This window comes from Misgurnus anguillicaudatus, chromosome 16 (assembly GCF_027580225.2).
Source record: "Misgurnus anguillicaudatus chromosome 16, ASM2758022v2, whole genome shotgun sequence".
Classification (NCBI taxonomy): Eukaryota; Metazoa; Chordata; class Actinopteri; order Cypriniformes; family Cobitidae; genus Misgurnus; species Misgurnus anguillicaudatus.
In genome coordinates this window covers 23,534,283-23,557,354 of record NC_073352.2, presented here as the reverse complement: position 1 = coordinate 23,557,354, position 23,072 = coordinate 23,534,283, and the positions used below count along the sequence as shown (strand labels likewise).

The 23,072-nt window shown below is 38.5% G+C and overlaps 1 protein-coding gene across 1 annotated transcript in view; it reads left to right on the top strand.

Moving 5' to 3' along the window:
- Nucleotides 1–21,380, top strand: part of fgfrl1b (fibroblast growth factor receptor like 1b) — a 41,076-nt gene extending 19,696 nt beyond the window's left edge. The window contains exons 3-7 of the mRNA XM_055178863.2: nucleotides 3,933–4,205; nucleotides 16,803–16,889; nucleotides 17,106–17,384; nucleotides 19,109–19,462; nucleotides 19,602–21,380. Coding sequence (XP_055034838.1) covers nucleotides 3,933–4,205; nucleotides 16,803–16,889; nucleotides 17,106–17,384; nucleotides 19,109–19,462; nucleotides 19,602–19,972 — 1,364 coding nt within the window. The 3' untranslated portion in view covers nucleotides 19,973–21,380. The remainder of the gene's footprint in view (nucleotides 1–3,932; nucleotides 4,206–16,802; nucleotides 16,890–17,105; nucleotides 17,385–19,108; nucleotides 19,463–19,601) is intronic.
- The last annotated feature ends 1,692 nt before the right edge of the window (nucleotides 21,381–23,072 follow it).

The following is a 23,072-nucleotide window of genomic DNA, read 5'->3' as shown; positions in this document are numbered from 1 at the left end:
TTTTCAGTAGAAATATCTAAAAATTCTTAAATCAAGATGTATTTTCTTGATGAGCAAAATGACCTAAGAAAATAATAATAGTTTTTAGACAAAAATATACAATTTAAGTGAATTTGTGCTTAAAACGAGCAAAAATAACTGCCAATGGGGTGAGAAAATTTTACTTGAATTAAGTGTTTAAGAAAAAAGAAATCTTATTTCACGATTTTTTTTCTCACCCCATTGGCAGATCATTTTGCTTGTTTTAAGGACAATTTCACTTAAATTGTATATTATTTGTCTTAAAACTAGACTTATTTACTTAGGTCATTTTGCTCATCAAGAAAAAGCATCTTAATTTAAGAATTTTTAGATATTTCTACTGAAAACAAGACAAAAATACTAAGTGAGAAAGTCATTTTTTGCATTGTGGATGTAAAGACTGTGGAATAAAGAGTCACACCCCTACTGAAAAATCCAGCTAAAACCATCATAAGCTGGTAGCTGGTTTAAGGTGGTTTACGCTGGTACCCCCCAGCCTAACAAAGCTGGTCATGCTGGTGGGCCAGCTTAAAATGCGACCAAAACACACCTAGACCAGCTTGCTACACCAGCAAAACCAGCTTCCTACACCAGCAAAACCAGCTAAAACCAAGCTGGGGACCAGCTAAAACCAGCTCACCAGCTTATGCTGGTCTTAGCTGGATTTTTTAGTAGGGACGCTGTTTATATCATCTGCTCTATTATAGCCACCACGTTATTTTAAATCAAACTTAAGCAAAAAGGTAACATTCTCCATTCACCAATCTGTTGAGAAGTTAAAAGATCCATTGTTTACAATTAAAATAAATCTTCATTATATACTTAAGCAATATCGCTCGAGTAGGAGTGTGATATACTGTAGCTCTATATCATCATGGCTGTGATTAGGCCAGAGGCACGAGGCCGTAGGCCGAGTGCCGGAGGCAATCACAGCCGTGATGATATAGAGCTATATCACACGACTCCGAGAGCGATATTGCTTTTATACAACAGTTCGACGGCACACGTTTGAAAAACGAAAACTAGAAAACAACAACGGAGTTATTTTAAAAGCTTCTTTGTTTGAGAACTACTTCTTCCGCCTCGGATTTGAGGGCGGCCAGAATGACAGGTAAAACTTTCGGCTGCTTTGAAGCTCATAACAACTCAATGAACGGAAAAGGCGTAACTTTATATTACCGTTTCGTGGTCACAAAGTGTAGTTTTAAGATTAGTTCAGTCGAGAATGTATATGTATTATATTTAAATCTGCTGTCGATTAGTAAAGATATAGCGCCTGTTTGAACGTTTGCTTAGTGAGATTCGGTACGAATGAGAACCAAAGCATGAGCGGACGTCAGTGTTCACTTGCCCCGCTGACCACCGCCCTCTCTGGGCTACATCTCTGACAGAGATACCCTGGCTCTCATGTTGGCCTTGTTTGTTTATGATCGTCAAAATGAGATCAAATCAGCAGTATTTGGTGTCATGATCAAACTATTACTTGTTTTTTAATTCATATTTAGTGTCTTATGTGTTGTTATTGTTTTGGCGCGAGGTAAAAGTTAATAAAACTACTTGTATAACGTTACTATTGCTTTCTCATTTATTCTTAACGTGATACAAGCACTCGATTATTATTATTAAACTTTGTTCTTGTCAGTACTATATAAAACGGTTTTTTTATAAGTGTCAGAGAGATGTTTTTGCATGGTGCTTATAAATATATCAGTGGCGATATCTCATAACATGTTTTAATAGTCAGGTCACGATAAAGTAAATGATCAATGTCCACATTTAAAAGCTGCGGTGCCTACCTGCAGTTCCACTGTGTTTTCGCGTTCTGATGAGAAATATAGCTCCAGAAAAAAACGAGTGTTTATATTCCTCTTTCCAAGTGTTAATCGTCCACACGATGTGACAAGACATTTCTCCCATTAACTTTAACGTAACATCCAAGAGCGCTGATCTTTGACAGACTGATTTATGAGCTAGTAAACTAATGAGACACACGGAGAATGAGAGTCTGTGTTTTTCCATTCAGAGATGAGCCTGCTTAGGACCTCCATTCACTAGGTGGCGGAATGATACGAAAGGTGAAGCGGTTACAGTGCCGATATCAGCACAATATCGCATAGCTCTTAGCCAATCAGATTCGAGAACCAGAAAGAACTGTTGTATAAACACATATACACTGTACTTTTACTCACAAAACCCCCAAATATTTATTGATCTACCAACTGATTGGTCCGACATGTGTGTGATACATCTTAGGTAGGTTTCTCTCCAACAGTGATGTTTGTTTCCCCCTTTTTCCGCTTTGTTGGCAAAGAGGAATTTCTTTGCCATTGTCTCAGAATTCTACTCTTAATTCTGGAATTCATTGTAATTTAATTCCTAAACCAAAGCAACAATTTATTTTCCCCCTGCCTGCCCTCTTGCCACTTTCCTGGATGGCAACCAGCAACTTCAGGTGAAAACATTTCATTCCAACTGAGAGGCATGAAAGGCTGACGAAAACGAGAGAAAATATAGGTACATTTATGGGCAGTGTCATTTTTCAATTTCCATAATTTCAGCAGCTCTCAAAGCAGTGGCTGAAGCGGTAACAGGATGTGACAGTACCAGGCATGAAAGAGAGCTGCCTTCCAATGTACACATACACCAGTGCTAAGGCTGTCTATCCAGGCCAAAGGAAATGGAAAGCAAGTGTTCATGGGAGTTTTCTCAAGCTGCAAGGAGCTGATGAAAGAGACGTTGTGCACACGGAGGCTACGCGGGGAACGAAATTCCCTATAAACTTTCCTCTCAAAACATTTCTTTATTTTGTGGGACAAAGTGTGTCTAGAAGACCGAAACATATTTTGGTAGTGTTGTCTTGGCACCCTAAAGCCAAAGAGGAATATTTAAATCCACTGCATAAATCTTCACAAATCTTCTGGCTCACAAACTTTAGTCACTCTCTCATTTAGGTGTCCTTGTTCCATACAGGAGTAAACTAAACTTTTTTTCTTACTGGCAGTGGAATATTATATTTAGATGTATAATTGTCCCTGGCAACCTATGTGCTTCATATCTCTCGTAATGCCCTGATATTACAATATATTATTTTTTAATTAAAGGTGCAGTGTGTAACTTTTATGAGGATCTCTTGACAGAAATGCAATATAATATACATAACTATAATATCAGTGGTGTATAAAGGCCTTTCATAATGAACTATTATGTTTTTATTACCTTAGAATGAGACGTTTTTATCCACATACGCCGAGGGTCCCCTTAGATGGAAGTCACCATTTTGTGCCGCCATGTTTCTACAGACGCCCTTAGCAGACAAACTTTTTTACTTAGTTGTCTCTGACAATTATATGTTTGTCCTGTGATAGCCGTAGCTTCTCTATGTGTTTCAAAAGCGAGGAGTGAGCCGTGAACTAAGACGTTGGTTGCGATTTCGCAATCTCACCACTAGATGCCACTAGAATTTTCACACTGCACCTTTAATAAAAACCTAATTAAAGTCTGATTTAAATCTAGGATGTGATTTCACAATAAAACTATATGAATTAAAAGCATGAAACAACATTACATAGATTATGTGGTCATCATTGTGTTTTTCAGAAAGAAAAACACTTTTTCTAGAATTTACACACTGCACCTTTAAGTCCATATATTTAATTTATTTGTAATTACTTACTTCATAGCACATAAAGCAACTTGGTAAGTCCACAATATAAATAATTGTAATAATACAGTTAAAGGAATGTTGAATGAAGGTTGTGTCTGACTAGTGACTAAATACAGTACAGTAGAAAGGTATTGTTCATCAAAGTACAGACCACAAAACATCCCTTAAAATGTTGTTATGAAGCATGTTGTTGTTTTTTGTGATATAAAATGCTTTACTATTACTCAAGACTTGTTTTTCACTCCAGGTCCTCCATGGGTAAGTCGGCAAGTGGAGGAGAGACCGACGGCAAAATTAGGCCGCACGGTGCGACTGCCGTGCCCGGTGGAGGGCGACCCTCCTCCGCTAGTGCTGTGGGTGAAGGATGGCAGGAACGTAAACCCGGGATGGAGCCGATACAAGGTTCTGAAGCAGAGCCTGAAGATCAAAGAAGTGGAGCTGGAGGATGCTGGAGAGTACATCTGTCGCGTCACCAATGGATTCGGCAGCATCGCGCTTAACTTCACACTAATTGTAATTGGTAAGGACAGCCTCCCACATTTCACATTCACCAAGGTTATTCCAAGTTTTGCATCTGTAGGCCACATCATTCATTCAGTCTTAATCAAAACCTGCACCAGTACGCACACACAGACATGCACAGGAGTTTGAGGTTGGCAGTAACCCTGTTACTGCACTAACCAATTGGTATTTGAATTATTTAAATAATTTCAGTATTAAGTTTTACATTTATAAAAGTCTAATTGTGGCACAGGATGGCAGACGGATTCAAGTTTTTGACAAATTATATATGACAAAACTGACACCGCTGGCACGGTACTACAAAGCAATCATGGTTTGAAAAAAGAAAAGGCACAAGAGAGCATTGTACTAATAGAAATGTATGACTTGTTAGCATTTGTAGGGGCATATGGCGCTGTTGCCGTCCTGCATTATCAAATCTAGAGAACAAAGGAGGACTTCATGTCTGCTGTCACATAATACCTGCTGTTGTTTATGTAGGATGTAATTTAATACAACATTCTTCCTTTTAACCGGGTAGTGGAGGCTTTTTACATCAAAACTTGACAGGCAAGAAAATTAATACACGGAAGAAGAAAAAAAATGAGTATGGCGGCACATACTGTAGTCAGTGTGAGGATGTTCGGAGGTTTGTTACGTTCTGATGCTGCTCAGGATGTGTAGCTTTCCAAAAGACTGCTGAGGGACCATTTCAGCCAAATGGTTCTGCAAAGGGAAATGAGACTTGCCGCCTTCTTTGCCATAAATCTGTTCCAGTCCAGTGAACCCAAGAGGTTCGGAAGGGTTTCAGGAGCCCTCAGCTCTTCCTTTACGGCTCCTCACACTCGAGAGGGGATGCAAAGGCAGTGATTATTCTGCTGAGCGAGCTGGTTAATTGTCCAGGCCAGCGTGTTCCTGTTCCCTCCCCTTGAAGTCTTTGCTAAGGGCCTCCTGTATGGGGAGTGATGGCGGCCTGCTGTTTTCCTGTTTCATCCCCGAGCGCACTGGGGAGCTCAGAGTTATGGGGCATTGGACTGGTTCACTCCCCTGAGGAATAAAGTCAGAGTTTACTGGAGTCATTAACTGCAATGACCAGTCACCCCAGAACAAAAGGCCCGTTAGACCCTTCTGTTTTAGTGATAATGTTTTTAAAGCTGTGACTATGTTAACATTGGAACGTTATTAAGATGCATGTCTGTATCCAGATTAGGATTTGTGAACTTAACACTGGACAGTGGAAGATTTAAGGGTTTAAATATTCAATTATTAGCTTTGAAAGTATGAATTACGAATGCAGTCTTACAGGTGGTCTTTTGGAAGATCATCTTGCAAAACATCTATTATCAAACGGGCATTTCTGGTTCTTCTTTCTGATTGGTTGAAACGCGTTCTAAGACGCGATAAAATACACCGGTAAACCCACGGTTCAGACCGCATTACATAAGTATCACTGCGCCACTGTTGCTGCGTACTGATTTATGAAAATAAACACCACAGTCTTTAATCATATTTTTAATTTGTCTACAATTGCACAATTAATGGCGATATCCAAATAAATGTCAATAAATATTGTTGAGTCATCTCCTCAATAAAGAGAAAACGGTCCCTGAGGAGTTTCTACCTCAAATTCATATTTCCGCTATCCACTGGGTGGCGATCTTACCCAATTTAAACACTGACGCATTCACTCAACAATAAAAACAAGTTTTGTAAGTTTTGATCGTGGCTCTGAATCTGATCTCTTACAAAAGTTATTCACAAAAATGGAATTATCTCCGCTTTTAGCTGAAAAATTGAGAGGTGATAAGAGAACAAATGAAGGTATGGGGAAAGAGTTAAGCATGCTTCCAAGCATATTTTATCACTTCAACAGTTGCACGATATAAATGTTAATGTATAAATTAGATGAATGTTGATTTATTACAATAAACACCACAGTCTTTAATCATATTTTCATGGTGTCTTTGCTGCGTCTGTGTTGGTTTGGAACTACGCTCTGTTTCAACCACACTTGATTCTGAGGAACTATTTTGTTTGGCGGAAGAGTAATATTTGTACTAATGTAGTTACAACTTATTTGTGTTTTATTTAATGAAATCCTGCTATGCATATGAAGTAAACGTTTTATAAAAGCAATAAGCCCCACAAAGCAGTGGGGTTACAGTGCATTTTATAAAAGCTAAGGGGTGCTTCGCGTCGTGCCTAACAACGTCCCTTAGTTGTTATAAAATGCACTGGTAACCCACTGCTTCTTGGGGCTTATTGCTTTATTTAGTTATGCATAGCAAACACACAATGGAGAAACATCAGCCACAACTAATTATATCAGGAGAAGGTAAATTGGTGATGACATTAAACAGCATCTTTTATCATCAGAGAGGGTCGAATCTTTGGCAGGAGTTCAATATACGTGTACACAAAGCATAAGCAGTACCTTATTATTTGGGTTTACCTAAACCATAAATATTTTTAGTGTAAGTGTAATTTTTGGTTATAGTTCATAGTCTTCTTGTATCAAACCTGACTGCTGATAATGTGGTGTAATCAGTTTGCAGTTACCTCAGAAAGTGAGATAACAGCTATAATTAAAACCTTGCATGTTACTTTCAACCACAGTCACCACAAAGTTTTTCTCACATGCGTAAGCAGAAACACTTTTTTATAGAAATCATGATTGCAATTGACATGAGAACAACAACAAAATGCTTACGTTTTAAATATAGGCAGAGATTAGTGCTGCTTTATGGCATTTTAATAGGATTGTTAACTTGCCACTTGCATATTTTGTGCCGTTTTTCATTCTGGGAACGCTGGGAAATTGCACACATTGAATGTTCTGTTTACCAAGCGATAACATTTGTAAGATGTTGGGTTTGTGCATTACCATTATCCAACATTGACCAGTCTCACCAATCACTGATGTGTCAGGTCAGATCTTCGTGTTTATATTTTAAAATGTCCCACAGAACCTAGGCCTCTTTCCTCCCTGTGGTGGTCCCTACACCCCTGCTGTTTTAAACAGCACCACACACTGCCTGCATTGTTTTCTCAAAGCACTTCTTTGCAGGAGTCCAGAATAAACGTTTTACATCCAAAATTGGTTCACCGCTTTGTAAGATTATAGGTTAATTAAAAAAATGAAATTTATGTCATTTACTGACCCTCATACTCAGCAGGGGCTGTCGAACTGGCAAAAATAAAAGCACATTTTTTAAAAATGAAAGCATAATGCTGTAGCGCTTGTCATCATTTAGATTCGTGGTATGGAAAAAGTGTAGACATCATGCAACATCTCCGTACAAGTTTACATTATAGAGAATGACATGAACGTTCCCTTTAACAGTGCATAGTTTGAGAAAATGATAAATATACGAAAAGGCTACATGAATGAGAATTGAATTTCCAATTTCTTTCCAGCACACAATTATTCTGTTCTCAGACGTTGGCTCCTATTAGTCTGCATTGCTCACCTATCATGCAGTAGCTTGCGCTGTGTAGGGACGCAGCAGGGGAGACTGTGGCTTCCAGTCAGACGGTGGTTTGGGCTGCTGGTTTTATGAGGGGACTGATGGAGAACTTCCAGCAGTGGCCTTTTGTTCTTTGTTTGCAGGCCGCGGGTTACATGTGTTGCAGTTTAGCCAGCGTCCTCCTCACCTAAATGGGTAATTGTATCAAAATTGCACTCGTAAGCCAAGCCGAGAATGCAGAGGGACGAAGTAGGTGGGATGTGGGAGGGGCTGAGTTCGGGACCGCAGGGTCTTCCAGCGCTGCCAACACCTTTGGGTCATCCTATGTTGAACAAGTTGGGGTCAAACGGGAATCCCAGCACTGGCGTTCATTTATTGGAGATGGCACTCGTAACTTCTCCCACCGCTAAACTCTTTTCCATTCCAATAGACTTGGGTTTACTCATTTGCTATGGCTGGCCCGAGTACAGCGCGGGCTCACTGCAGCAGTATTTATGTTTAGTCTGATTTACGCCTGTTTTCCACCACAACAGCTCCTTTTTCGGTTAATGCGTCTTTCCTATTTAAACAGTCCAGAGAAGAACCAGCTTAAGACAGCAGTATGCGCATCCACGGCTGAATACTGTACAGTAGAGTATTTATTTGTCTGATGTCTTACGTGTCACAAGAACTGAAAAACGCCTCATAGCTCCACTTTGATCACGACTGCGGCACTCTAACACTGATGTAATCATGATTACTTGTAATATGACACAGAGCTTCACAACTTGGGCTCTAAAGAGCGTGTTTGTTTTATTTCTTTCATTGTAGGGAAATAAGCTCAGGCAAGTTCAAAGCACAAACACATGTGGACACAAATGAATTCATGCTTGGAAGTAACAGAAGAAAAGAAAAGGGAAAGATGAAAGGATGCTCGACGGAATTGAAACCAGTCCGGTCTCACATGAAATTAAGCTTAACAGAGAGAAAGAGAGTTTGTAGTGGCACATACAGTACTGTATGAGTGAGTTCAGGCAAGGTAGTAAGTAAACCAACAGCAGACGCTTAACAATCTGTCAGTTTAGCAGCAGATGGGCACATAACAGATGAGGCAGTTAAACTGTGTTTAAGATGAAAATACAAACTGGAAAGTTTGTGCTGAATATAATTGACCATACTTCATTTGTTTAGTTAATATTTTTAATGTATATGAGATTAAAGCATTCATTGTCCATGTGACATTACGTAAGTGCTGATATGTGTAAAAATTGTATAATTGCATCTTTGTTTAGTTTAAAGCATTTGTTTTCTTTAATTCTAGTATCGCTCTGAACAGCATTTCTGTCTAAACAAGATAGGGAAATGGAAAAGACCTGGAGTGGATCTGGTCTGGACTGATTACCAATTGCGTAGAGTGAGAGGGAAAATAAATTTTACTTAACATCACTTGTCGTTATTTTGGTCTGTGCATTGCTCAGTTACACCTTTAGAGCTGTTTGTGATTGGCTACTTGATATTGATATTTAAAGGGACAATAAGTACAGTAGGATTTACCCCATCTAGTGGTGAAATTGTATTTTGCATTCAAACAAACAGTGCTCTCTAGCGCCTCGCTTTTCCAAATGCGTGTTGCAACAACGGTAGCCATTATGTACTCACTGATCTCCTTGTCCGTTTCAGCTGGTTCACGTGTTCTGAATGAAAACGCGTTGTGGAAACGCGTTGGTAGGCTAGTGCTTTTTGTCCCTCTCTGCTATTATAGTTTATCAATACGGCGGAACGACATGGAAGCCTCCTTGGACTTACTTGTTCAATGTAAGTAAAGAAAATAAATTCTAAGCTGACAAAGAAAAGTCAGATCACTGGAAGAGGTCATTTGACACCAAAAAGGAAATATTTATGAATAAAGACATTGATTTTGATTAATAAAATCCTACTTACTGTCCCTTTAAAGCTAGTGTGTAAATTCGAGGATGTAAATAATAGCATGGTTTTCAGTTTAACAACAGCAGTTGATAGTAGAGGTCGACCAATATGTTTTTGTTATGGCCGATACCGATATTAAAAAAGCTGTATGGCCTATATGAGGCCGATGTAACACACGTTATCACAATAAATAAGAGACAAACAGAAAATTAGTGAAACTAAAAAAAAAAAATACATAAACATAACATTTATAAATATACCATTTTAAATCTTTCCCCGCCATTGACAAGTTATCTCGTCAATTAAGAGAAAACATTTGCATAAAAAACGTGTTCCTGATTAATTTTTATTCGCAATACCGCGATTATCCACTAGATGATCCACTAGACCCAATTTATAAAAAAACTGAAGCCAAAATGTTATTTACAAATTTTAAACTCTGTGTATGTTTTGATAATCATTCTGAATCTGATCTCTAATCCTAATATATCTAATCCAGATCTCTAATCTGATCCTTTACAAAAATGTAATTATTTCAGCTTTTTGCTAATAAAATTTGTATTTTTAAAGAAAAATATCCGTATTAAGGAACAGTATGTAAGAAATTTATATAAATGAATCATAAAATGGCCCCAATATGTCACTAGACATTAAGAAATCATTTTCAATTTAAATACTTATATCACTGACAACAGTGGTCCAGCCAGGATATTGTCATTTAAAAAGCAGAGTTGCAGCCCTCAACTGATGTTTATGTTGTCATGTTGTGTATTGGCCACCAGTTGTGTGATTGCAGTACCAGTTTTGGCCACAATCCTACATACTGTTCCTTTAAGTGTATGTATGTATATGTATATATATATATATATATATATATATATATATATATATATATATATATATATATATATATATATATATATATATATATATATATATATATATATATATATATATATATATATATATATGATGTATACATTAACTGCTGTTAAAGTGAAAATTATCCTGGTATTTACATTATTTAGCAGACGCTTTTATACAAAGTGACTTACAAATGAGGGAGCATTAACATTTTGTTTGCTAAAATGAAGTGCAGTTTACAAAACCATGTTTACAAGACTAGAGGTTATAGCTTGGAAAGGTGAACGACATAGTTTTTTTATATGTATACACTGCTGGGTTATTTTAACCTGTTAGGGGATAATGTTTACTGTATTTTTGACCCATGAATGGGTTAAAACAACCCAGCATTTTGGGTTGAAATGACTCAGCATAGGTTAAATTACAACCCAACAAATTAGGTTTGCTCCTTTTTGACCCAGTGCTGGGTTGAAAATAACCCATCAGTTGGATTAAAAAGCTTGATAGTTTGGGGTTAGTTAAGTGAAATCAGAAAGGGTTTGTTTTCAGTCGTTTCTCGAAGGTTGTGATGAACTTCGCAGCTGGTGATTGTACAGCAGCACTCCGGAATTCCTGATCCCCTGGTTTTCCTGCTACAGTGTGTGCAATTCAAACCAGAGCCTCACACCATGGTTTTGGTTTCACGGCACACAACTGAGCTCATGTTCAGCTGCAGGGGCAGCAAAGGTTTTAATTAAACTAAGAGGATGCAAATTACCCACCTTCATCAGAGTGCCACATTAAAGGGCCTTTCATCCAGCTCATTAGAAGGGCCAGAGGCTGGGCTGGGTCCTCTGCAGGATGCTCCGGGCCCACTCCACTCATGACAGAGAAGAAAAGAACACGAGCACATTAGGTTTGGCCAATTTCCTCCAGGGTCGCCCTAGGACTGTTGCTGCAAACCACTTATGGCTCTATAAAAGATACGAGGAAACTTCTAATTACCCTTTTCTCCTTTGCTTCTCAATGTCTTCTCCCTGCTGTGAATGCAGCAACACTCTCTAATTTGCCTCACAGACTTCAATCAGCACTCATGGTTATATGGCAAATATAAAGATGGAAATTAGGTGTGTATAAAAAGCTAACATTAATTCATGTCAAATTGTTGAAGATAAATATCAAATCATATTTTCTAAGACCATAAAAGCTTAATCTGTTCTTTTGTGCTTCTCTTTCATCTCTTTCCAAAATTATTGAATACATTTGAATAGATGAAAACGTATAACTGTACTCTCTTCAATAACGATTAGTTTTCATCAAGGACTCTTTTCGCAGAACAAAAACATTGAAAGAACTCAATAGGACCGGAAAGCACTCCAAAGCCAAAAATGTACCAGCTCGTGTCTCTCTCATTCTTAGTACTATAACCATACTACAGCAGACAGCATTGCCTTTCTTTGATTTACTGGAACAGGCATGGTTTCAGTTAGTGATAGATTACTACCTTAAAATACAGCAGGTTTTTAGCCACATGAACTCAGTAATCTTTCTCCTTAATCTTTGATTTTACTACGTCTTTGATAAAAGAAAGGTAAAGAGACCTTTTTCCTTTGATGTTTATTTTATTTCATCAATGAAAATCAACAGTGACATTTTACCCCGCTTTCTACTCTGTGTTTGTTTTGCTTTCGCTTTTTGTGGAGCTCTACTGCTACGTATGTTTGCGCACAGGTATGAATGAAGAATGGACCTTTTTGAAGGTGCTGCTTTTAAGTCTTTCCCAGTTGGGAAAAAATATGTGAGCCCTATTAACACTCAGTCCACGTGAAGATCATTTGTAAGCTGATCTGTAGGCCTTTAGACCTGTCTGGACCAAACCCCGCCTTCCTTGGAAAGCCCCTCCCCTTTGTGCCTGTTGGTTGTGGTAGAGGAAAAGACCCCTGTTCTTTGCTTCAAGGCCTCATGGCAGCTGCTTTCCTCTCCAACACCTAAGCCATCAAAAAGCCAAGACAACCATGAATCCAAAGAGTTTAAGTCGGCTCTGGTGATGTGCATACTGTAGTAATACCCATAATGCTGTGTCAGGAAGAACCTTCATCTTTCTGGATGCGTGTGTGTAGAGAATTCACCCTTCGATAAAGTACAACATGGGAGTGTGCAGGGTTGGGCTCCCAGTAAGACCACTTTAGCCAGCGCAAAGCTTTGCTCAATCCACTTTGTTGCTCAGGAACAGTTCTCCTCCCCTGAGCGGCAGCAGCTTCTTTTTTTCCTTTCTCCTACCCCCAGGGCCAACGTTAACAATGGACTGAATGCTGGTGAAAACACTACTGCTAGCTTTGGCCTGGTCTGTCTAAATGCTTGCGTTGAGCATGCAAGGCCTAGGATCAGCATACGAGGATTAGTATGGACAAAGATTTGGCACTCCCTCATCCCAGTTAGGCACACGGACTGTATGAAAACAAATTGGCCTGGCTAGCTGAATGCCATTATGTTAAGCGCTGTGCACACTAGAATATACTGTAGGGTTCAAGTCTTTAGGGGTGGCACAATGGCTCAGTGGGTAGCACCTCACAGCAAGAAGGTCCCCGGTTCGAGCCCTGGCTAGGTCAGGTGGCTTACCTTTATGGAGTTTGCATGTTCTTCCTGTGTCAGCGTGGGTTTACTCCAGGTACTCTGTTTTCCCCCCACAGGCCAAAAATATGCAAGTTAGGTGAGTTGGAGATACTGTCCTCTAAAAATAACAACCTCATATGTCGTTTGTGCAAGCACCTTATTACCACGTAAAGAGACGTATTAAGGGATTAGTGTCCTCTAGCGGCAGTAGCTTATAAAACTTGTTGTTACGTTTGAAGGTTTTTGCCTTATACATCAGATTAGACACATTTAATTTTATGAATTTGTAAATGTAGAAACGGTTTCATAAACATTTATGGTTTTAAAGATATTTTGGAGCATCTAACCCCACCCTCACTCTTACCCTAAACCCAACCACTTCTCAACCATATAAAACACAACACTCAAGAAAAAGTACAATCAAAGGTATTTATTGCATAAAACATTATGAAAGTATTACAAACCATTTGCGGTGCGAACTGAAGCCATACGATTACTTTATATGAAGACCTCTGTGATCAAAACACACAGTCAGATCTCATTCAAACATAAACCAGCATGACCAGGGCTGGCGTCAAGGGGGGCATTCGCGGGCCGTGCCCCCCCAAACAGGTCGTTGTGCCCCGCTACACAGTTTTTTATTAATATATATCAAGAATAATTAAAATAAATTAAACATTGAATGTTTCATGACGTTTAATGTAATCAAATGAGGAAAATATAGTGGATATATGTTTTCTTTAATTAAAATAGACCAGTTTTTCTGGTTGGTTGTATTGCGGCATGCGTCTTTACGTCTTTAGCATATTTGTGACTTCATACTAGCAACGTGTTTTTTCTCTGCATGTTATGGATCGTGTAAAATATGGTTATTAGAACATTTAGAACCAACCAGCACAGCCTGCTCCATCTGACTTCATGCAAACACGGACTGGCTCAAACTCAGAGATTAGAAGTCGAGGTGGAATTTACAAATCTGCAGGACACTGTTTTAAGGAAGTTTAATGTTCATACACGCCGGCTTCAGCTATTTTAAAGGTAAGTTAGCGTTGTTTTAATTTACGTAAGCTTAAATGTGAAGTGTGGCTTTAGACCGTTAACAGCATTCCGACGTGATTATGGTGCAGCGGCTTTTAGGACGCGGTGTGCGCTGCGCTATGAAACCCATTCATTTCAATGGCTTGCGCCGCGCGAGGGTGGTTTGTTGTTGCGTCGTGCAAAGTGTCGTGCTCACGCCATGGTCAAGTTCAAAATAGTTTTGCGCATAGTTTGTGATCTTTTGCACTTTATACGGGAAATGAGCTGACATTGGGTGGTTTGTTGTTGCGTCGTGCAAAGTGTCGTGCTCACGCCATGGTCAAGTTCAAAATAGTTTTGCGCATAGTTTGTGATCTTTTGCACTTTATACGGGAAATGAGCTGACATTCTGTACCAGTTGTATGAGTGTGTGCTTGCACTGTATTTGTTGTTTTAATGCCTTGTTTTTGCAAGTTATTGTTGCTATTGCTAAATTATATATATTTAAACTATCAGCTGGTGATAGGACAATATATTGATTTCAATTGAATTTCAATTTATTTTAGAATCTGGAAGATCATCTAATTAAATGCAAGCCAATATGTGACATATTAAATACTTAGTACAAAATGTCATTACTTTCAGATTCCCTTAATTTTATTAAAGTTTGTTTTTCATGAAGATTTCAGATGGTGGTCTTTATTTTATTACCATTTATAGCTTATTTTACAAGCCATTTGACCACTGAAGAGTTCACGGTATATCCAAATGTTCATTCTAGTACTCATCACAGTGACCCTGCTTTGGAATGGTGCAGAGTTTAAACCTGTCATGCCATGTGAATAGAAAAAACAAAACATTTTATTTTACATTTTCCTCTTTACGTAAAGTTTTGGCTGTACCAACCACTGATGACGATGGCTAAACAGAGCCATGGAAAGAATTCGAGGGGGAACTACTCATTTAGTGGTTTCATCACCTACAAATGTGAGAGCCGTTTGTTGCCACAGTGTGGACACATGGCATGTTGATTTGGAATTGCCCAGAATAAGTAATGTTGTGTACATAAAAATGTACACACTTGTGCATGTGTATGTGTTGGGTCTGCTCTGGATTCAAGTGAGTGAGAAAGGCTTCTCTGTGCATTCCTGTGTGCCAGGCCAGAGAAATTCATCCCGAACAAAGAAGGGCTCTCAGCTCTGTCTGCGCAGTTTAGGTTGAAGTCGGTTAATTGGTTTCCTGTCCAGGGTTAAGTCAACACGGCATTGTGTCTTAAACGGTGTGGTAACTGGAGAGAAGAAACAATATAGCAGTGTTTTCTCACCCACGACTCGCAAACGCCTCTAAAATAACACACCGGTTTATCGTTCCTATCGAGTTCTAAAACTTCACCGGCTCCGGAGTCAAACATGCTGTCTTTCACACACCTTGCACTCCACTGATCTCTAAGCAAAATCATTCGTTTTACGCACAGCGGGGTTGCGTTGGCTTTTCGAGCACAACAAATAAATCTCACCAAGTGTTGCCCTTTGCATTGACCCATTCATTCAATATGATTTACACAACACCATTTGTAGCCTTTAATAGTGGGTATGGAGATGAAAGAGCTTATATGGCTAGAGAAACATCTGAGTGCTGATTTATAGACCAATATCTAAACAATCCTTTCAAGTGTAACTGAGAACACAATTTTAGTGGTTTCACTTATGTCATATTATCTTCACATTGTGTTTATTCTGTGTAATGCTCCATTCATAAGAGACTTCTTAAAATCATTTGTCAATAAGTCTAGACCTTTAATCTAATTATAAAATATATGTTTTCACAAGTTGAGTTTAGTGGTAGATAACATCAGTACTGTGTTCAATAAATGCTGTGTTATTTTCAAGCCAGCACTGGGTAAAAAGGGATAAATTCAACTCCTTGGGTCATAATATAACACGTGCTGGGTTGTTTCAACCCAAAATTGATGAGACAAATATAAACATTTTAACACTTAACACGTAAGTTAACCCAGTGATTAGGTTCGTCCATTTTTGACCCAATGCTGGGTTAAAAGTAACCAAAAGTTCTCATATGAACAGTGAGAACATAATATTTAAGGTTTTTTGCCACAAGTTTAAAGGAAAACACCACCGTTTTTCAATATTTTACTATGTTTTTACCTCAACTTAGATTAATTAATACATGCCTATCTTTTTTCAGTGCATGCACTTTTAATCTTTGTACAGTTCTTCTTGTATGTGTTAGCATTTAGCCCCATTCATTCCTATGGCTCCAAACTAAATTTGTATTTTGTGCCACCATACTTACTCGTGTAACTATACTCATGTAACAGTCTTTAAATAGGGAAAACATGGAAGTGTTGGTGGCTTCTTAATTCATCCCTGTTTGGAGCCATAGGAATGAATGGGGCTAGGCTAAATGCTAACACATTCACGAGGCACTGTACAAAGATTAAAAGTGCACACATTGAAAAAGATAGGTATGTATTACTTCGTCTAAGTTGAGGTAAGAACACAGTAAAATATTGAAATATTGTGGTGTTTTCCTTTAAGGTATGTGCCTATAAAGAAATGCATTTTCTGAAGTGAAAAGTGTCTAAGTTAAAAAAAATCCTATACTGTATACAGTCAAATATTATAATGCCCATTTCTTAAAACCTCTGGTAAAAAATATCTTATTTATGATCTCCATACAGAACGCTGAAGCAGAGAATGTGGTGCAGTAAATATTTCTCATACTTCATCAATTTGGTTTGTATATTTCAGACGATGCGTCTGTGCCACCGAACCCGCCTCCCACAGCAGAACCCATCGAAGACCTCCCTCTCCAAGACCCGACCGGACAGCCGTGGGGTAAGTGAATGTTACACACCCTCCTCCACTTTTACTCTGCCTTATACTCATGTATTGAGGTCATCAGCACAACCTATGTAAAGCCAGCGTCTTGAAAGAATGTAACACGAAAAGACAGTTCATTTCATCAAGATCTACATGACTGATTACTCAACCTAGTTTATTTTGTCATCCAGTCATTGCCTCATGCTGTAGGTGTTTTTTATGCCTCTGCAGTGAAGCCACGCTTCAGTCATCCCACAAAGATGCGCAGGCGTGTGCTGGAGCAGCCTGTTGGCAGCACGGTGCGTCTCAAGTGTCTGGCCAGTGGCAATCCAATACCGCTCATTACGTGGTGGAAAGACCAGATCCAGCTGCCCAGCCGGCACCAGAGTAAACGCCCACAGTGGACTCTGACACTGAAAAACCTTCAGCCTCAGGACAGCGCCAAGTACACCTGTCACGTCTCTAATGCAGCTGGACACATCAATGCCACTTACAAAGTGGATGTCATTGGTGAGTTAAGAAAGTCGCACACCCCCATACAGCAAAACATAATAATCATTTTAAATCTATTTCAAATATAAAAAATGGCCAAATAATATACAATAAAAATGTCTTAGGCCACTATGCCAGAATTGCAGAATTTGTTGTTTTTGCAATGTTTTAGTGATCATATATAATTGTTTCTCAGTCTCTTTAATAGAATACATCCAGAAAATACAGGAAATGTGTATATAGTATTAAAAACTATAAAAATGTAAACTGATGTATCAAGATTTTAGGGTAAACTCCTCTTCCACTTGAGCAATATCAGGAAACTGCAGGATCTCTTAAACCTAATTAAAATTAAATCCTAAATTCTAATTTTAAAGAAATTAATATTTTTACTGCTCAAAAACGCTCAAGATGTGTTTAGTGCCAAGAGAGGTCACAGTAAACACCGACGATGCCTAAAGAAGACATTTAGCCCTGATTTTTTTTTACTTATTTCCTGTATTTTCTGTTTGTATCTTAATAAAATAGATTGAAAAATAAATATGGATGGACATTAAAACTTCTAAAACAACAAGTTTGGTGGTGGTGGCCTAATGCTGGGTTCACATCAGCCGCGGTAGAGGCTTTCATGCGCGAATATAGCGAGTAAACTCAAAATGACGCCTCAAACGCGGCTGGTGTGAACCCACAGTAAGACTTGCACAGTACTGTATGTACTGAAATATATTTTAATAAATGTTTACAAAAATTTGTTTTTCACCAATTTATATTTTTTGGCCATTTTTGTCTATTTTAAAATATTTTTAAAAAATAAATATATTTTTTAAATATTTATATTCACGTTGCATTGAAAAACTTTGTATGTTAGAAACTTGTAAACATAACAGTTTTGAAAATATTAAAGTTACATATATTTTCAACTGCAAAAATATAATTATAAGTTTGTATTTTATACAAACTTTTATATTTTGGCCAGGAAAAATAAATTTGGCCATATGGGTTGTAAAATTAGAAATGTATTTGTTGGCCCTAAATACATTTTGAAATATATGTTAATGTAAATATGTTAGAGATGGAGGTTAAAACTAAATATATTTTTAAATTCCAAAATATATTTAATTAACCTTTACTTTCTACAAAATCTATTTTGCATATATTTAAAAATATTTTTGGCCACAGAAATGTATTTTTTGACGTATGGGCCAGGCGAGAAGTGTTGCGTCACAACATGTATCTAAAAATCAAAACGTGTGTGGTTCCCTTTTCCAAAATATGTGTCCTGCGTGTCGAGAGATCCTGTGTGCATCACGTGTTTTGTCAAAATAAGTGCCTGCTGCACACGCGTCAAAACCGTTTATGATAAAAGAGACGCTCACGTTCACAAAATACACGCTAGACACTTCCTTAACAGTAAACTCTGATTACGCATGAGATTATGCGAGTATCTGGAAAACACGAGCGTCTCTTTTATCATAAACCCTTTAGACGCATCTGCAGCAGGCACTTACTTTGGCATAACACGTGATGCACACACAATCTCTCAAAGCGCAGAACACATATTTTATAATTACGAACCACACACATGACGGGCTACATACATGTTGTGACGAACTTCGCATCGTGCCCTTCAAAAAAAGAAGTCACCAGCCGCCACTGGTCATACTAACTGCATACAGTAACTGATCTCACAGTTTAATCTTAATATATCTTTTTTTATTTTCTTTCCGAACCATTTTCTCTAGAGCGTACAAACGCGAAGCCCATTCTCACTGGTACCCATCCAGTCAACACAACTGTGGAGTTCGGTGGAACGGCCTCTTTCCAGTGTAAAGTCCACAGTGATGTGAAGCCAGTGGTCCAGTGGCTAAAAAGAGTTGATCCTGGCACGGAGGGCCGCTATAATTCCACGCTGGAGGTAGGAGGGCAGCATTTTGTGGTGCTTCCCACTGGGGATGTGTGGTCCAGACCTGATGGTTCTTACCTCAACAAGCTGGCCATCGTCAAAGCGCGCGACGAGGATGCTGGGATGTATATCTGCCTAGGAGCTAATACCATGGGCTACAGCTTCCGCAGTGCCTACCTCACGGTGCTCTCAGGTCAGTAAAAGATTTTAGACACATACACAGTTGAGATGTAACTTTTCTATCCTCCGAGATGAAGCATCAGCTTTTATCATAAAAGCAATTAATAATGATGTATTTTATTTTGTAATTTGGTATGCTTTTTTGTAAACAGGTCCTAAGGAGACACCTGAGATTCCAAGGCACATCAGCCCTGGTCTGCCTTGGCCATTGATCATTGGCATCCCAGCTGCAGCCCTTCTGATTGTGGGAGCCATCGTGCTCTGGTTGTGCCACAGCCGTAGACGCCAGAGCGCTTTACCTCCCAGACCGATGCCTTATCGAGAACATCACATTCCAGATAAAGACCTCAGTACACCGAGCAGCATCACTTCTGACCTGCCCAGCCAAAGACTAATGGTGCCTCCGGTCCACAGTGGTCCGCCAAAGATTTATACCAAAGTCTACACAGACATGCACACACACACTCACACACACTCGCACATGGAGGGAAAAGTGCACCAGCATTTCCATTACCAGTGTTAACCGGTTGGCTTTATCGATGGACTTTCATCTGTTAACCAGTGCTGCTGTTTCTCTTCTCATAAGCTTTTAAGGACCACAGACATATTGTAAGACTACATAAAAAACTATAAGTAGCGATTTAAGAGGATCTCTGAAGGAATGGACCAGCATTCCTGATGTGTTCATTCGGGTGGATCCCATTTACTTCATGTCTCAGGTCAGGAACAAATGCATCATGCTGTATAGCAACAGTGGACTTATATTTTCCATTATGCTTTTGGGGCGGTTTGGAGAAGTAACGCAAGCAAACTGAAAACAATACAGGTAACTTTTGCTATTGATATTCAAAAGCCAAACTTTTCACAAGACGTACAGAGGAAATATTTTATATATGGGGAAACTGTGATGATATCTATGAATGCTAGTAGCACTAGCAAGGCTGTTTACAAAGTGTTAATGTCAGTAAATTAGTATGATGTGGTTTTTCTTTTTCCTTTTCTTGATTGTTTTGTATTTTGTTACATTGTATTGTGAAGAAATGATGCAAGAGTTTAGGTACTGATGCCAGGGATGGTTGACTGAATGGAATGGGGAGTAAAGCCTTTTGTTGTATTAGCTTTAAGAGGTATTTTGTGCGTGTAAACATTTAGTCTTGCAGTATTACTTTACCTTCTCTATGCCAAAGCAAATCACACTGTTTTTGCAAACTGTATTTTATTTTTAATAAATTGTGTAAGACTATTATCATTGCAACATAGGTGGGCTGTAACAATGGCATTAATATTTGATAATAGTCCAACCAAAGCTAGTCACCAGACCTATTGCTGCCTTTGTGAGCCATGCTCTCTACAGTATACAGAGTTTATAAATATGAGAACATGTTTATCTGAAATACTGCATGCTGCAATTTTAACATTGGTGCTAAGTGTATTTTAATAATATTTTTGTAAGAAATAAATCATTTTCTATTTTCCCCCATGCATTTTTAGTTTTACCCCCTATAGTTCACACTAAAGTTTGCATATTTTCGGTGGGAATTAAAAGTTGGATGCCACCACGTTGGCTGTTGACTCTATGCACCCTCCCTAACACGGCCTCAGACCGATGTTAGTTCAACAGGCCGAGGAATGCCATGAGAAAATCAAGTTATTCTTTTCGACACCAGGAAAGAAGGGAAATATTCCCAGCAGGATTTTATGGGTATTAATATTGGGATAGGGTTACGCAGATGGGCTGCAGTTTATAATGCCGTTTCCTCTGTTTTCCCTGTGGATGACAAAAGTAAGAAAAACTCTCGCTTAACACCAATAGCCCCAAAGGTGAGTTCAGACTGAGCCCTGACATTTGACCTGAAGAAAGAAGATTGAAAGAAAAAGAGAGAAAATTGTATATATTTAATTTGTAATGTTTCATTTTGTTAATAAAAGAACTGCCAGTACCTGTGAACTGCATTTACTGTACACCAGCAATGTAGCCAAGGAAGGTTAGTGCGCCATCTAGAGGTGATGTTTGGTCACCACTAAGAATTCAATACTGCCATTTGCAATCAATACATGTGTAGTCTCTACAAATGTTTTTGTTGTGCCAGTGTTTTCAGCTGACTCACAACTAAAGTTTTATGTTACCTTTGGTCATGTGATGTTATAGCATAGAAATCAGCATTAAACATAATCTCATGAAATCAATAATATGACTCAGAATGGCAGTATTGCAAATTAATAATTAATTATGAATGACTGCACCCCACAAACTCAAACAGAGTAAAAATTGTAAATGGACAGCCCTGTTTTATGTGTCACGTTTTAATTTCTGGTGGGAACTTGGTTGCAAACCAATGCATTAAATTTTTTTAATGCACTATGTAGCAATTAATAATGCAATTACTGCAAATAATGTAAAAAACTGCACATAAAGTTATAAGTATTACATTATTATTTTAATCAAATGTTCATCATTTTTTCAAAACATAATAAAATCTTGATCTCTTAGGGGCGGTTTCCCAGTCAGGGATTAGACTAGTCCTAGACTAAAATAAATGTAAGAGGTATCCAAACTGAAAACAACTTGCTCTGACATATCTTAAAATACATCAGTGCCTCTTGTTTGGCTTCAAAATGCACAAAAGTAATGTATTTAGTAAGGCATGTTTGTTAAAACTAGTTATATTTCCTAATTAAACTAAGGCCTAGTCCTGGATTAAGCTAATCTCTATCCAGGAAACCACCCCATAATGTAATAAAAAATTATTATTACATTATAAGTAATGTATTACATTATAAACTCACTTATTATTAGTGGTGCATGCATATATGCAATACGTCGTATAGAGACATGGGGGTGGGCTTGTTTCACTAAGCATAATCATTGGTGGATGCCAATTCTCTCCCTAGCAGCCAAACAGAGTACCCTAGCAACTGTTCAGCGAAACATTTATCTCTGTATCAGAAGAGACGTGAGTGGTCTCATTTTCATTCATAGCTTGGACTGTAATCATTGGTGGATGCCAGTTCACTCCCTAGCAACCACCCTGTACCCCAGCAACAGAGCAACCACCTCGGGTATCCTAGCAACAGCACAATAACACCTAGCAACAGCATTGCAACCACCCCAGGTCCCCTAGCAACCGCATAGTAACACCCTAGCAACCACATAGCAACAGCCTAGCAACCACCCCACGTACCATAGCAACCACATAGTAACACCCTAGCAAACCATGTAGCAAGAGCCTAGCAACCACGGATACAATAGAGGGTTTCCACTTCGGGGGAAGTGACTGCAGTTACGCACACTGCAAAGCGTGGCAAAAAGACAGCATTAGCATGTAGCGTGAAATCCGTGAACACATGGGGAAATGCGTCTAAAGATGGAGGTTGCTGTCTGATCGACTTTGCAAACAGATTAAAAAAAATTAACTATCGTTTGGTAGTATTAGGCAAGACTTACAAGTTGCCACAGTGTGTTCATAATGTAATACGTTTCTCATACAATAACCTCTTACATTATGTAAAAAACTGGTATAACATTGACAAATGTATTACATTATAAGCTCAGGATTTTATTACGTTTTGAGAAAATTATTACATTATGAACATTTAATTACAATAATAATGTAATACTTATT